This window comes from Lampetra fluviatilis, chromosome 54, assembly GCF_964198595.1.
Source record: "Lampetra fluviatilis chromosome 54, kcLamFluv1.1, whole genome shotgun sequence".
Lineage (NCBI taxonomy): Eukaryota > Metazoa > Chordata > Hyperoartia > Petromyzontiformes > Petromyzontidae > Lampetra > Lampetra fluviatilis.
The window spans coordinates 56,604-73,795 of NC_136328.1; the positions used below are offsets into that span (position 1 = coordinate 56,604).

General features: G+C 50.8%; 2 protein-coding genes across 2 annotated transcripts in view; both read right to left on the reverse strand.

Moving 5' to 3' along the window:
- LOC144949543 (uncharacterized) overlaps positions 1 to 17,192 on the reverse strand; it is a 59,026-nt gene that overhangs the window by 17,522 nt on the left and 24,312 nt on the right. The window lies entirely within an intron of this gene.
- Positions 110 to 14,224, reverse strand: LOC144949708 (uncharacterized). The gene is made up of 5 exons (XM_078879734.1): positions 14,175 to 14,224; positions 6,239 to 6,319; positions 4,253 to 4,377; positions 3,547 to 3,926; positions 110 to 153 (listed from the first exon to the last, which is right to left on the reverse strand). The coding sequence occupies exons 2-5, from the start codon at positions 6,317 to 6,319 to the stop codon at positions 110 to 112; spliced, it is 630 nt and encodes a 209-aa protein (XP_078735860.1). The 5' UTR covers positions 14,175 to 14,224.

Below are 17,192 nucleotides of genomic sequence, written 5' to 3' on the forward strand. Positions count from 1 at the left end.
GCTGCTGCAGAGTGAGTGGCTGAGGTGAATGAGTGGCTGTGTGAGTGTATAAGTAGGGAGGGGGGGTTGTGGTTGCGATCTCCTCCCTGGTCACTCACCGTGGCCACGGCTACTCCATCGTGCCCTCCGTCTCGGCCGTCGTCACAGTCACCGCTGCCGCCAGCGGGCGTCGGCTGCACGTACTGCCCCTGGATGGAGCTGGCCGGCAGGGCAGTGGTGGTGGTGGCATCACCGGCAGCGCCGCTCGCGATGCCAGGCGGAGCGGAATTTTGCATCTATGGCAAGTTTTATGCGGCACCAGTCGCACTCAGTGATGCCGAACTTGTAGATTAAGTGGCCTGCGTCACGGTCGGCGTGGTGGTGGTGGTTGTTGTGGTGGTGGTGCAGATGGTGGTGGTGTAGTGTTGTCTATACCCTTTTTTTTATTAAGAACAATTCAAAAAAAAATTTTTATTACATTTTTATATTATCTATATATCTTTGTTTTAATTAAACAATGAAAACAACTCGCTTCTCCTCACAAGCACACCAGGAATCCATGAAACATGGAGGGCGGTTAAAATGTTGAGAATTCGGTCACAAAGAGGTCATAGACATCCAGATGGACAAAAGATGCATGGACTAGCCTCCCAAAACATCTGGAGATGTACAGATAAGGTGCAGAGTAAATAACGGTTGCAACTCGCGTTTTCTTAACGTTTTCCTTACCGAAAAGTAGAAACTTAACAAAGATAATTAACCAACAAACAATAATATTTTTACTAAAAAAATAGTACGAATTCCAGAAAGCTTAAGTGGAAACATAGTACACTTAACCTCGGGACATAAAAAAAAAAACTCCGAATAAAACACCAATCTCTGGAGAACTAAACTTGGCGAAGCCCCAAAATAATAATGTGACGAGGATCATTACGAATATTCATTAAACATAGACGAATGATTACCACGATACTAAGACCGAAGGAACTCATAAAATATAATTCAAGAATAAATGTAACACAGGACCACATAAATGTATTACAAACATCTCCTCAGCCACCTTTGTCTTCCAGCGGGGTCTGGCAAGGAGGGAGCAAAAAGGTCACAAGGGGGGGGGGTGTCTGCTTCTTCTCGCTCTGTTTTTGTTTGTTTTCTCTCGCAAGAGACGCGGAGAGAGGAGAGGGTGCTCACGTTTGAGTTAAAACACGGCCGTCTTCGTCTCCCCGCAGCACGGACAGCAAGATTTGCACACGCAAGCAAATAACATTCCCCACCCCTCCCTCCAGAATGGTTACACAGCTGGGTCTTTACTAATAAACACACACACGACACACGAAACACACGGACGCAGATGTGTTCAACCCACAGAAAGATATATGACGGCCTTCAAATAACTCGGGAAGACTGAGTGGATTTTCTCAATATAAGCCAGGGAAAAATCCATTCAACCCAGATCGTCAGGGGCTCTGGCCCCCACCACAGATCTCCAGGGCTTTGGCTCCATCTCTTCTCGTCGCCGCCAACGAAGAAGCTTTTCGTCATCCAGAAGGACGAGGTTCGCGGGGTGTGGAGGCGCATCGCCTGCCGCAAACGAGTACAGGAGACTCAACCCCCTTGCCGTGTCACCACGCCGAGGTGCTCGCCTGCCGCACACGAGTGTACGAGCCCAGCTCCCTTGCCGTGTCGCCACGCCGAGGTGCATCGCCTGACCACGCAAACGAGCGCGGCCGCGCCGTCAGTCATCGTACGGGGTCAGCCGAGGGAGGAGTCGGGAAAACAAGCGCTCACCGCAGCCGCGCAAGCCAGAGGGTCCTTCTCCGAAAGTCGTTCGTACCCACAACTTCCCCCACCAATAGACCCACACACACATCGACGCCCCACTCACCTGTGAGACTATCCTATCTAGTTCACCCTTACCATCGTATCAACCCTAATCGATTATTAGAAGACTGATTATCAACCACATGAACCATCAGCTGGCCATGAGGAATCGCGGCCCATCGAGTGATTAAGAGTCCGTCGGTTATAAGAGTGAGGTTATTTTCCTTGCCTTTTTTCTTTTTGTCCCGTTCATCGCATAGGCGATCAATATATTCGTCGCGGCAAACTCAAACTCTCGGAATCCTCCTTACGAACCGGCCCATATATAGAGAGAATATCTTGTCAAATCAGTTTTCTTTGTCAGAGAATCTCGCCGAGGAATTGATCAAAGCAGAGCCGATATTCTCTCACAAACGCATCCACCCACCCTTGTCTCAAACATTTCGTTAAAAGGATATTATACTTGCCGATGAATCTATTGACATATACTTTCGCCTCGGGGATATAATCGGTCGCTTTTATTGCCTTCATACAAATCGTCGCATGTCTGTTTTAAAACTTCGCCGGTTGTGCTCGATACATGGGGGAACTACTGAGATATCTGGTGGGAAAGTAGAATTACGGTTGTTAGAAGTGCTTTTAGTCATTAAATTTCGTAAATACATAATCTTGCCAATGAATAAATGCTTCTAGTCATTCAATTTCGTTAAATGCTTAATATCGCCAATGAATAAATGGTTTTAGTCATTCATTAGGTAATTGCATAAGCTTGTAAATGCATAAGTTTTTGTCATTCATATTAGTTCATTGCATAATCTTGCTCATGAATTATTGACGCATGTTTGACCTGCATGATAGAATGTCACATGCTTGTTAGAATAAAATTGCTTAACACCAACTGTTCGAGTGCTTCTTTCCAAATCCATGCAAAACTATCTTATTCATAAGAGCTGTTACCTGTGATGAGATATGAAAATGGAGACCTAAAATATCATAACACACACTAGGATAATCAGTAAACGTTTAATCGATGATAATCGTGTTATCCTGATTGATATAACACTGGATAAAGGAAGCTGAGCTTAATTATCACAACTGCTCACATTAACATAATCGCAAGCATCCACATAAAGTACTACGATGATCTCCGCAATTATCATAATTTATGCATATAATTACACGCATTATCATAATTTATGCATGTCAATACACACATTAACATAATTAATGTGATTTGCGCATTTTTCGGAAAATTATTAATTTTTATTATTTTCATCAAAATTTCATAACCTGACACATACAACAGTAGGTGGTGGTTGTTGTGGTCGTGGTGGTGGAGGATGGAGGGAGGTTCCGATTTGTGAGTATACAATGGGACACTCCCACTAACACCACCCCACCATCACCCCACCACCCCCCACAACCCACCCCACTCACCCCCTATCCACCACCCCCACGCTACCCACTCCACCCACCCCACTCCCTACCCGTCCACCCCCTCTTCCCCTACACACCACCGCACCATCACCACCACCCCACCCACGCACCCACCCACCCCACCACCCCCACGCTACCCACTCCACCCACCCCACTCACTCCCTACCCGTCCACCCCCTCTTCCCCTACACACCACCCACCACCACCGCACCATTACCACCACCACCCCACCCACCCCACTCACACCCCACCACCACCACACCCTCCCCCCACCCCACCACCACCACACCCTCCCACCACCCACCACACCCTCCCCCCACCACCGCAACTCGCAGCGGATGCCGTCGACCATGAGCGGGTCCAGCTGCTTCTTGCCGTGGTGCCCGCGACCCGACAAGTTGCTGGTGGCCTGCACCTCGCCATGGAAGAGGTGGTCCAGGAGGGTGAGCGCCATCTTCCCGGGCGTGCGGCAAGTGGCGGTGATGTGCAGGAGGTCCCCCGGGGCGATGGGGCAGCGCACGCAAAGATTTAAATTCGACTGGTCGCCCAGCCAAGTGCCATGCGGGAGTGGGTGGGTGGGTAGGTGAGTGGATGGAGGAGAGGGGTGGTGAGTGAGTGGGTGGGGTGGGTGGGGTGGGTGGGTCGGGTGGGGTGGGTGGGTGGGTGAGTGGCCCTGACCCAGCACAGCGCTGGAGGTGGGGGGGAGGGGCGGGGGGTGGACGCAGAAATCAGACCGAGACTGTGGGTCTCTGTGAGTCTGTTGGTCTCTGTGATGAGTCTGTGGGTCTCTGTGATGAGTCTGTGGGTCTCTGCTGTGTGATGAGTCTATGGGTCTCTGCTTTGTGATGAGTCAGTGGGTCTCTGCTGTGACGAGTCTATGTCTCTCTCCGACCCTCCCCCTCCCGCACCCAATGCCGACCTGCGAACTTTCATGGACGAGTGCGTGACGCCCCAGGGTGAGCCGGCCTGCATCGACACGGTGGGTGCCCCGGCCACACCGCCACCGCCAGCGTACCTGCCCAGCAGCACGAGGCTCAACTTTTCCTCGACGTGGCCAAATCGCGACTCGAGGGCCAGGAGCAGAGCCTCCATCGCCTCCAGGCGGTCGCACACCGCCTCGTGAAGGTCCACCAACAGGGCCTGCACGGCATGAGACGCGGGGGGGGAGGCAGACAGAAAGCAGACTGAGTATGTGGGTCTCTGCTGTGTGAGTCTATGGCTCTCTGCTGTGTGATGAGTATGTGGGTCTCTGTTGTGTGATGAGTCTATGGCTCTCTGCTGTGTGATGAGTCTGTGGGTCTCTGTGTGCGAGTCTGTGGGTCTCTGTGTGCGAGTCTGTGGGTCTCTGTTGTGTGAGTATTCTCAGGTTTTTTCGGTAAAGTCACGTAGGTAAAACATTAAAAGTAATGAAAGTAAAATAAAACAAAACAAAAATAAAATTCACGACGTTTCGGAGGCAACACAAGTCTCCGTCATCAGGTGGGACCGTCACAGCCGAATTAGCTGCATCAAGTGAAGCAATGATTCAAGATGTAATCCCTTATAAGCAAGTTGAAGGGAGGTGGAGAGGGGGGGGGGTGGAGAGCTTATCAGACTGTGGTAGCCAATGAATGGAAACGTATCGGGAGGGAGGAGGAGCGGTGATCAAAGACTACACCTAGTGCTCAACACAATGAACACGTGTCGGGAGGGAGGAGGAGCGGTGACCAAAGACTGCACGTAGCACTCAACACAATGAATGGAGACGTGTCGGGACGGAGGGCGAGCGGCGATCAAAGACTGCACGCAGTGCTCAACACAATGAATGGAGACGCGCCGGGACGGAGGGCGAGCGGCGATCAAAAACATCACGTAGTGCTCAACACAATGAATGGAAACGTGTCGGGACGGAGGGCGAGCGGTGATCAAAGAACAATGAAGAGATTACTGTTAAACACTGGGGATGTTAACACTCGGTGAAGTATGATGCGTCTATGGGTCTCTGCTGTGTGATGAGTCTGTGGGTCTCTATTGTGTGAGTCTATGGGTCGCTGTGTGCGAGTCTGTGGGTCTCTCCTGTGTGATGAGTCTGTGGGTCTCTGCTGTGTGATGAGTCTGTGGGTCTCTGCTGTGTGATGAGTCTGTGGGTCTCTGCTGTGTGATGAGTCTGTGGGACTCTATTGTGTGAGTCTATGGGTCTCTGTGTGTGCGAGTCTGTGGGTCTCTGCTGTGTGCGAGTCTGTGGGTCTCTGCTGTGTGAGTCTGTGGCTCTCTGCCGTGTGAGTCTATGGGTCTCTGCTGTGTGATGAGTCTATGGCTCTCTGCTGTGTGATGAGTCTGTGGGACTCTGTTGTGTGAGTCTATGGGTCTCTTCTGTGTGATGAGTCTGTGGCTCTGCCGTGTGATGAGTCTGTGGCTCTCTGCCGTGTGATGAGTCTATGGGTCTCTGCCGTGTGATGAGTCTATGGGTCTCTGCTGTGTGAGTCTGTGGCTCTCTGCTGTGCGAGTCTGTGGGTCTCTGTTGTGTGATGAGTCTATGGGTCTCTTCTGTGTGAGTCTGTGGGTGTCTGTGTGTGAGTCTGTGGGTGTCTGTGTATGATGAGTCTATGGCTCTCTGCTGTGTGATGAGTCTATGGCTCTCTGCTGTGTGATGAGTCTATGGCTCTCTGCTGTGTGATGAGTCTATGGCTCTCTGCTGTGTGAGAGTCTGTGGGTCTCTATTGTGTGAGTCTATGGGTCTGTGTGAGTTTATGGGTCTCTGTGTGTGATGAGTCTGTGGGTCTCTGCTGTGTGAGTCTGTGGGTGTCTGTGTGTGATGAGTCTATGGGTCTCTGCTGTGTGAGTCTGTGGGTCTCTATTGTGTGAGTCTATGGGTCTGTGTGTGTGAGACTGTGGCTCTCTGCTGTGTGATGAGGCTGTGGGTATCTGCCGTGTGATGAGGCTGTGGGTCTCTGCCGTGTGATGAGTCTATGGGTCTGCTGTGTGATGAGTCTATGACTCTCTGCTGTGTGATGGTTCTGACCCTGAGGCTGGCGTCATCCGTCACCTCTCTGCTGGTGCCGGCGAAGACCTGGAAGCGGGGGCGCTTGAGCGGCGGAGCCATCTGGCTACCATGAGAGATTCGTTAATGAGGCTATCCACATATATAAACACAGAGACAATTTCAACCGAGAAGATGGATTCTGGCTTAGCAATCATTGGAAGGACGTAATAAACCATTTCGGATCTTAACTGATTGTGTTCACGTTTACGGTGACTTTCAGACAGCGTTCCACTCACTGGCATTGTATTCTCCGCAGAGAATAAATTCTTTGCTCCGCTGCATTGACATATTTTGTTGCTTCCTCTTAGTATCTTTCACACGACGGTCAACAGTACAGTGTATAATAACAAATAGTTTAAAAATGTATATGCTTAATACAATGTACAAAGTAATATATAGTATCGTAATTGTATAGTGAATATACAGCAGTGTGATATACATTAGGGTGGGTAGAATAATACATAGTGTAATATTACAATGGATAAGGTGGTTTATAGCAATACAGTATATATATACATTTTAATGTTTGGGTTTGTCTATGGCAGTATATAGTACGGTGTAGACTCGTGTGATGTAAGAGAATAAAGTTTAGATGGAAGCATATTATATTTTTTACGACGTAGAATTGTAATGTATTACTTACTGTTAGTAACTCAGCTTATTGTAGAGTATATTTAGTATAATTATGATACTATGTAGTTTATACTTTAGTTGTTTACGTGGTGGTTTTAGCTACTGCTGCTACATACTATTAACACTTCTTCCCTTTATTAATGCTACCCCTATCCCCTCCCTGTGATGCTGCTAATCCTGCATCATGCACGGGCAAAGTAGCACTAATCACATACCTGCATTTCCCATATCCCCTCCCTTGGATGCTGCTAATCCTGCAAAATGCACGGACATAAGTAGTACTAATCACATACCTGCATTTCCCATAAATATGCAAAATTCCTCTTGATATGCAAATTATATTGTCAAGGCGCCCTTCCCCCCCCCCCCCTTCCAACCCAGCTTTATATATATGCTCCAAGCACGTGTGCTGTTTCATTCAGAAGCTGTCGCCTCGACAGACCTGGTTTCACCTGAGGACGGCTGCTTGCGTTGTGGCCAAAACGTCGTGGGAATTATTTTATTGTTTTATTTTTATTATTTTATTACTTCCCTTCTATGTGACTTTACCGAAAGAACCAAGAAGATGAACCTTACACTTATTACTACACCGCATTACACTTATTACTACACCGCATTACGCTTATTACTACACCACATTACGCTTATTACTACACACATTACACTTATTACACATTACACTTATTACACATTATTCTTATTATAACATTATACTCGTTATAACATATTATAATTACGGCTTTGTGTCAATGAGAGATTTGGAGGTTTGGTGACTGCACTTAATCAAACAAACTTCGTAACATTTGAAATGTAATGCAATGCAACACAGAGAGTCGGTCAACACACAATTGACGCATCGCCTGGCTGATTGCGTTCTTCCACAGATTGCTAAACTAAGCGAGAGAATTGAAGGGAATGCGACCAGGCGAGGACAGGAGGCAAGGCCCCGCGTTGTAAAGTTCCAACGTGGACATCGCTTCCATGCTCGCTGCTACAGTTATTACAACCTTATACTTATTACAACCTTATACTTATTACAACCTTATACTTTTACGTGGTTGTTTAGTTACTGCAGATACATACTATTAACATTCCTTCTCTTTATTAATGCTACCCCTACCCCCTCCCTTTGATGCTGCTAATCCTGCATAATGCACGGGCATAATGACTTAAAACCCCTCGCCAAACCTACACATTTCACAAGTAGTACTAATCGCATATCTGCATTTCCCATAAATATGCTAAATTCCTCTCCACAGGGAATGGATTCTTTGCTCCGCTGCAAGTTTCCAACCACCACTCTCCCATTGACATTTCGTTGCTTCCTCTTAGTATCTTTCACGTGACGGTCAATGGTATAGTGTATAGCTGATTGTATAATAAAGAGTATACAATTGTAATGTTTTATACAATTGTAATGCGGGCGTAAGCGACCTTCCGGATGTGACGTCACGGGGGGTGGAGTCATGTGACGTGGGGGGAAGGTTCGGGTCCTTAAGCGGGTAAACCGGAAGGGGAAGGCAGTCGGGGTGTGAGCGGAAAAGAGTGAGGCCACGCGGGCGAGTGTGGAGAGGGGGGGGCGCCGACGGCCATCGGGAGCCAACCCCGAAGATAAGAGGAAGCTGCGGAGTGGTGTGCAGCTGCAGAGGAGACAGCCAGAAGGGCTGCGTGTTAGAGGCAGCGGTGTGGCTGCCAGGAGGAGCTGCGGAGAGAGAGAGAGAGAGGGCTGCGTGTTAGAGGCAGCGGTGTGGCTGCCAGGAGGAGCTGCGGAGAGAGAGAGAGACAGCAAGAGGCTGTCAGAGCTGCGGAGGGAGAGGAGTTGCAGCGAGTACAGCCAAGGGGGGCTGTGTGAGAGAAACAGCAGCGGAGCTGCTGTTGTGGATCGGGCCGACATTGGAGTCAGCACCGTGGAGAAGCTACAGAGTAAAGACAGCCGTGTGGGTGTACAGCACGAACCGAATAAAGGACACTGAGCCAGACATCGTGGTCCAGTCGTTTATTACACTGGTGTCGGAAGTGCAACGGCATGTCGAAACAAGTGAGGAAGAAAGTTAATCCGGCGCCTGCATCGGCTTCTTCGTCCGACGACGACGAACTCCCTCCAACCACGGATCCTGTTGGGGTGGTGGAGGAGAGCCCGGCTGAGGCGACCACGGGAACGGGAGTGGAGGATGTTGGCGCGGTGGCGGGTCCGTCGACATCATCAGATGCGGATCAACGATGGCAAGCGATGGCGGTACAACTGGAGGCACTTAAGGACGTCCTGGCGCATCTATGCCATCTCGTCGCGCCAGGGACGATGGATGATGCAAGTGGTGCTCCGCGGGCCGCCACGTTGCCTGTCCTGCCGCCGCCATTGCCCACGCGGCAAGAGGCCGCCATTTTGCGCGCTCCGTGGCGCCAAACCGCCATCTTGGCCACGCCGCGGGCCGACGCCATTTTGAATTTGCCATCACAACCACCACCATTGGAAGACGGCGGGAAGAGGAGTCGGAGTCGCCACCTTACAACGGTTAAAGAATTTTCCGTCGGTGGGGACTGGAGCGCGTTCGCCTGCCGCTTCTTGGCGGCGGTACGCACAGCAAGATGGACCGATGCGGAGGCTTTGGAGGTGTTGCCGACTCTCCTGGACGACGAATCTGTCCGATTCTTCCGTTCCATAACGACCGATAAGAAGGCAACTTTATGTGGTGTTTTTCAAGAAATGGCCGATGCTTATGAGCCACCAGATGATGCGCATCGGCGATTCGCTCAACGACAACGAGCACCAGAGGAGTCGCCCGTGGCGTTCAGGGGTGCGGTGCTGGAGCTGGCCATGGCAGCTTATCCTGAGACGCCACAGGACCTGCTCGAGCCTCTCATATTAGGGAAAATGTTGGAGCTGTCTCGGGATCTAGGGATCCCCATGCCTGTGTGTGGGCATGAGAAGCTAGCTTCCCGGACGGCTGCTAAGTGTCTCGATGCGCAATTCAACCTCCGTCGCTGGAAACAAGTGACGGCGTGGACGGGGGGGCCCGTCAAAGAAGGGGATGCGCTGGGGTGGAACCCTGCGCAGGCTGTCTATGTTCCGGATGACCGGGGCCCTCAACAACTGACGGCCGCCTCCGCTCCATGGACGGGAAGCGGCGGGCCGAGACCGCGCGCGGCGCTACCAGAACGGGGCCGTCAGGAGGCGAGGCCTGCGCTTCGGCGCAACGAGGCCGAATGTTTCCGCTGCGGGCGTAGGGGCCACTACGCCAGAGACTGCTGGGCCCGCTTCCCGGCTCCGCCGCAGCAGGAGGCCTCGGCACCGGTCAAGTCGGCTAAAGATCCTCCGAAACAGGCCGGCCGTGACATTGCGGGGGACGAGGGGCCCTGCTCGGAGGACGCCTGCCAGGTCTGCGGGACCTTCGAGCCCTGCAGCCCTTCCGACCCAGCTGCGGGCACGGTCACAGGACAAGCCCAAGACTAACTCTTTAGAGACACGGGACGGCGGTGGACTTCCAGCTGCGACAGGGGGATTACCCCCTGTCATTCCTCGACTTTCATCGCGTTCCCGTTCTGCGAGTGGGCCGCCGACCGTCCGGGACGGGCCGGCGACCCGCACACGTTCCAAATCGCTTACGTTTCGTTGATTGTTGTTGTCTTGTTATTTTTTTCTTACAGTTGTATTTATTGCATGCTTTTTGTACGTTCGTTGATGTTAATTGCGTTGTTGTTGTTGTTCTTGCTGTTACATTGTATGCTTAGTGTCCTTTAGGGGGGGAAGCTCGGTTCGCCGCATTACGATTTGCTATTGGTCAGCCGAGGTCGGCTGGGATTTTTCTACGGGGGAGGGTGGTGTAATGCGGGCGTAAGCGACCTTCCGGATGTGACGTCACGGGGGGTGGAGTCATGTGACGTGGGGGGAAGGTTCGGGTCCTTAAGCGGGTAAACCGGAAGGGGAAGGCAGTCGGGGTGTGAGCGGAAAAGAGTGAGGCCACGCGGGCGAGTGTGGAGAGGGGGGGGCGCCGACGGCCATCGGGAGCCAACCCCGAAGATAAGAGGAAGCTGCGGAGTGGTGTGCAGCTGCAGAGGAGACAGCCAGAAGGGCTGCGTGTTAGAGGCAGCGGTGTGGCTGCCAGGAGGAGCTGCGGAGAGAGAGAGAGAGAGGGCTGCGTGTTAGAGGCAGCGGTGTGGCTGCCAGGAGGAGCTGCGGAGAGAGAGAGAGACAGCAAGAGGCTGTCAGAGCTGCGGAGGGAGAGGAGTTGCAGCGAGTACAGCCAAGGGGGGCTGTGTGAGAGAAACAGCAGCGGAGCTGCTGTTGTGGATCGGGCCGACATTGGAGTCAGCACCGTGGAGAAGCTACAGAGTAAAGACAGCCGTGTGGGTGTACAGCACAAACCGAATAAAGGACACTGAGCCAGACATCGTGGTCCAGTCGTTTATTACACAATGTAAAAAGTAATATATAGTATCGTAATTGTATAGTGAATATACAGCAGTGTGATATACAATAGGGTAGGTAGAATAATACATAGTGTAACATTACAATGTATAAGGTATAGAGTGCTGTATTATAATAATACAGTATATAATTAAATGTTGGGTTTGTCTATGGCAGTATATAGTACCGGGTATACCCGTGTGATGTAAGAGAATAAAGTTTAGCTGGAAGCATATTATGTTGGAGGGGGGGGGGCGCAATAATGGATATATTTTGCACGGCAAGTGAGCGGTGACGTCACATCTGTGATGTCACCCGCATGCTGCAGCATCACGCTTCCCCCCCCCCCCACCCTCTGCGTTGGCCGTGTATTGATCCAATACAAAAATCCAAGTCCCAGGCGAAGCCGGGTCATAAAGCTAGTCAGGTACAAGTTAAAGAGGAAACAAACCTAGTAAACTTACAAATACAATGCAATACAACACAGAGTCGGCTAACAACAGTCAACACCCTACCTGGTTGATTACGTTCTTCCAAAGATTGCTAAATTTGAGAGAGAGATAAAACACAGACCCGGAGACATACAGACAGACACATAAGCAGAGAGAGATGACACAGAGACACACAGAGACGCACATAGACAGAGATGACACAGACACACAGAGACACACAGACAAAGAGAGAGAGATGACACAGAGACACACAGAGAGACACACAGACAAAGAGAGAGATGACACAGAGAGACGCACATAGACACAGAGAGATGACACAGACACAGAGAGAGACGCACATAGACACACAGACAGAGACACACAGAGAGAGATGACACAGAGACACACAGAGACACAAACACACATAGACACACAGAGAGATAACACAGACACACAGAGACACAGATAGGCACACAGACAAACAAAGCCTCTCTGTCGAGGCCTTAAAAAGAGAGAGGGGGCAGAGAGAGAGAGGGGAGTAGAGAAACTAGCACGTCAATGCAAGGCCGTAGCCATGGAGTCAACATTGGGGAGGACAAAATATTCCATGGGGTCTGGGGTCCCCCCCCCCCCAGAAAAATATCTAAATTTGAAAACTAATTTCCTGCCATTTCCTCCCTAAAATATTTGTAAAAGTTCACTAGCACATGGGATGGACTTTGTTTTATTTGATACAATAATGTCTAATAGTGTATTGTAATACATTGCTCTGTTTTTTCTTTTTAACCTTTCTTGTTTCATAGTATGTAATGGCAGAGATTAGGGATTCATAAAGTACAACGCAATCCTATAAACAGGAATCTATGCATTGTTATATGAAGACAAGTCCAGATTTCGTGGCCAAGGTTTAGCAAATTGTTGTTTTTATTAATAGAGCATCGCAATTTTTATTTACAAATATTTTTACAGAAACATATTGGGGGGGCATATTTGATTATTGTACTTATTATAACATATTATAACATTATTATTATGACATATTATACTTATTATAACATGTTATAATCACGGCCTTGTGTCAATGAGAGACTTGGAGGTTTGGTGACTGCACAGAGAGAGAGAGACACTTAATGTAATGCAACACAGAGAGTCGGTCAACACAACAACTCACGTAGGCTTAGGTTTTTTCGGTAAAGTCACCACGTAGGTAAAAAATGAAAATAAAATTAATAAAAGTAAAAATAGAAATAAAATAATAAAATTATAATAAATCACGCCTCACTTGATGCAGCAAATTATAGTCTACATTATAGACTGCCAGTACACTCACCCAGCTTAATAACCAGGCTACAGTCTACATTATAGACTGCCAGTACACTCACCCAGCTTAATAACCAGGCTACAGTCTACATTATAGACTGCCAGTACACTCACCCAGCTCAATAACCAGGCTACAGTCTACATTATAGACTGCCAATACACTCACCCAGCTTAATAACCAGGCTACAGTCTACATTATAGGCTGCCAGTACACTCACCCAGCTTAATAACCAGGCTACAGTCTACATTATAGGCTGCCAGTACACTCACCCAGCTTAATAACCAGGATACAGTCTACATTATAGACTGCCAGTACACTCACCCAGCTTAATAACCAGGATACAGTCTACATTATAGACTGCCAGTACACTCACCCAGCTCAATAACCAGGCTACAGTCTACATTATAGACTGCCAGTACACTCACCCAGCTTAATAACCAGGCTACAGTCTACATTATAGACTGCCAGTACACTCACCCAGCTTAATAACCAGGCTACAGTCTACATTATAGACTTGTGTTGCCTCCGAAACGTCGTGATTTGTTTATATTTTATTTCTATTTTTACTTTTATTAATTTGTATTCATTTCTTACCTACATGGTGACTTCACCTAGAACTAACGCGTCGCCTGGCTGATCGCGTTCTTCCACAGGTTGCTAAACTATCTTCTTGGTTCTTTCGGTAAGGTCACTTAGATTGGAGATAATAAAAATAAAAGGGAATATTATTTCATTATTTCCATTCTACGTGATATAAAACATAATTAAATTGTATAGTTTTATTGTTTTATTTTTGTATTTCTATTCTACGTAACTTCACCGAAAGAACCAAGAAGATGAATCACTGCAGTCACGAAAGCTTTAAATCGAAATTGCTCAACTAAGCGAGAGAATTGAAGAAATCGCGACCAGGCGAGGGCAAGAGGCAAGGCCCCGCGTTGTAAAGTTTCAATCTGGACATCGCTTCCATGCTCGCTGCTACTCAATTGACATCCCTACGAGAGAGAGAGCGAGGCTCTACCTCGGTACACAACAACAACAACAACCACAACAACAACCACCACAACAACAACCACAACAACAACCACAACAACAACAACCACAACCGCGATGAGAATTTCTCACCTCAGATTTCAGTTCCCGCGCGGAGCGTCAACTTTCCGTTACCTCGTGACGTCACGCGGCAGCAGCAGATGACATGACGTCACTTGTGGGGTACAATACACTCCCCTCCCACAATGAGCGGCTCTGTAACTTACATAAATTATGTTAATGAGCCTGGCCCAATCGTGGAGGGATGGGCCGTTGGTGCCGAACCGGTCACAACGAACTCGTGACGTCTTTCACGAATAAATTATGTTAATGAGCCGCCAGTCAGTGGGTGTGGCTTTGCCCAAATAAGGATAGTGCTTGAACAGATAACGGAAGTGACCCAGGCAGAGGTGACGTCACGCTCCCTTGAGACCGGTTGGGGTGAAATCTTTGGTGACATGACGTCACTAGCAAGGTACACCTCCCCCTGGCGTTTCACGCCGATGAGGTCGTGCTGAGTGGTGACGTCACGTAGCGGGATTAGAGTTTAAGTTGATTAAGATTAATTTTCCATTGCTCCCTCCCTTGAACAGAGACCCCTTGGGTGTGTGTGCTCAGCTCAACAATGTGGACATTATTGTGTGTGTACACACACATGGACAGTGTGTACACACACATGGACAGTGTGTACACACACGTGTACACTGTGTGTGTGTACACTGTGTGTGTGTGCACTGTGTGTGTGTACACTGTGTGTGTGTACATTGTGTACACTGTGTGTGTACATTGTGTGTACACTGTGTGTGTGTACACTGTGTGTACACTGTGTGATGGCTGGGTGTATGGAATTTATGTGGTTGAGGAATTGGTCTAGAGCAGGCCGGCCATGTGGCCAGATGACAAAAATGTCATCTACGTACCTCTTCCACAAGGTCGGGCGTAGAGTGGCAGTCTGGATGGCGTCAGTCTCAAATTTCTCCATGAAGACGTTGGCTACAACCGGAGATAGGGGGGAGCCCATTGGGGTGCCCTCAGTTTTCTTGTAGAAAGTTCCATTCCAGGTGAAGTATGTATTGGTTAAGCAGTGTCTCACCAGGGGGGGTACCCCAGCATTCAGGCTTTGATGAACCAAGTCTTCAATGATTGCGATGGTGTCAGGTACAGGAACTTTGGTGAATAAGAAAACCACATCAAAACTGACAAGCAGGTCGTCTGGGGACAGGGAAACGTCGTGAGAATTGTATTTTATTATGTTTAATTTTTATTATTTTATTATTTCCCTTCTACGTGACTTTACCGAAAGAACCAAGAAGATTTACTGTTTGTTTTCTACCTGATGACGATTGCTTGTGTTGCAATCGAAACGTCCTATTCTATTATTTAATTTATTTCCTTTCTACGTTACTTTACCGAAAGAACCAAAAAGCAAAATGAAAATTCGCTGAAATAACTTGACCAACATGGTTGCTTCTTCTTGGTTATTTCGGTAAAGTCACGTAGAAGGGAAGTAATAAAATAATAAAAATAAAACATAATAAAATAATTCTCACGACGTTTATTATGTTTTATTTATATTATTTTATTACTTCCCTTCTACGCGACGACTTTACCGAAAGAAGAAAGAAGATGAATCCCTGCTGCAGTCACGAAAGCTTTAAATCGAAATTTAACATGGTTGCTGCAGCGCCACCGTGTGGCCACATAGTGCAACTGCAGCGCCTCAGCGCGCTAATTGTAGCAGTGGAACTGTTCGGTGTCTTCACGGCTTCATTGCAGCCAACCCGCAGCAGCGTGGGGGGGGGGCTGGTCACGTGGGTGGGGGAGGGGCGGGGCTGGTCACGTGGGCTGGGGGAGGGGCGGGGCTGGTCACGTGGGGGGGAGGGGCTGGTCACGTGGGTGGGGGGGGTGGGGGGCTGGTCACGTGGGTGGTTGGGGGGCTGGTCACGTGGGCTGGGGGAGGGGCGGGGCTGGTCACGTGGGCTGGGGGAGGGGGAGGGGCGGGGCTGGTCACGTGGGCTGGGGGAGGGGCGGGGCTGGTCACGTGGGCTGGGGGAGGGGGGCGGGGCTGGTCACGTGGGCTGGGGGAGGGGGCGGGGCTGGTCACGTGGGCTGGGGGAGGGGGAGAGGCGGGGCTGGGCACGTGGGCTGGGGGAGGGGGAGGGGCGGGGCTGGTCACGTGGGCTGGGGGAGGGGGGCGGGGCTGGTCACGTGGGCTGGGGGAGGGGCGGGGCTGGTCACGTGGGCTGGGGGAGGGGCGGGGCTGGTCACGTGGGCTGGGGGAGGGGGAGGGGCGGGGCTGGTCACGTGGGCTGGGGGAGGGGGCGGGGCTGGTCACGTGGGCTGGGGGAGGGGGAGGGGCGGGGCTGGGCACGTGGGCTGGGGGAGGGGCGGGGCTGGTCACGTGGGCTGGGGGAGGGGGGCGGGGCTGGTCACGTGGGCTGGGGGAGGGGCGGGGCTGGTCACGTGGGCTGGGGGAGGGGCGGCGCTGGTCACGTGGGCTGGGAGAGGGGGAGGGGCGGGGCTGGTCACGTGAGCTGGGGGAGGGGCGGGGCTGGTCACGTGGGCTGGGGGAGGGGCGGGGCTGGTCACGTGGGCTGGGGGAGGGGGAGGGGTTGTTTAGGGCGCCCACGCGCGTGGTGACATCATCGCGCTCGGGTTCGTGGGCGCCCCCGTGCGTGCTGACGTCATCGTGCTCGGGTTGGCGGGCGCCCCCGTGCGTGCTGACGTCATCGCGCTCGGTTTGGTGGGCGCCCCCGTGCGTGGTGACGTCATCGCGCTCGGTTTGGTGGGCGCCCCCGTGCGTGGTGACGTCATCGCGCTCGGGTTGGTGGGCGCAGCCGTGCGTGGTGACGTCATCGCGCTCGGTTTGGTGGGCGCCCCCGTGCGTGCTGACGTCATCGCGCTCAGGTAGATAGGCGCCCCCGTGCGTGGTGACGTCATCGCGCGGGGGGGGAGGGGCTGGTTACGTGGGCGGGGGGGGGCTGGTAACGTGGGCGGGGGGGGGGCTGGTCACGTGGACGGGGGGGGGCTGGTCACGTGGGCGGGGTAGGGGAGGGAATGGTAACGTGGGCAGATGGGGAGGAGCTGGTCACGTGGGCGGGGGGGGCTGGT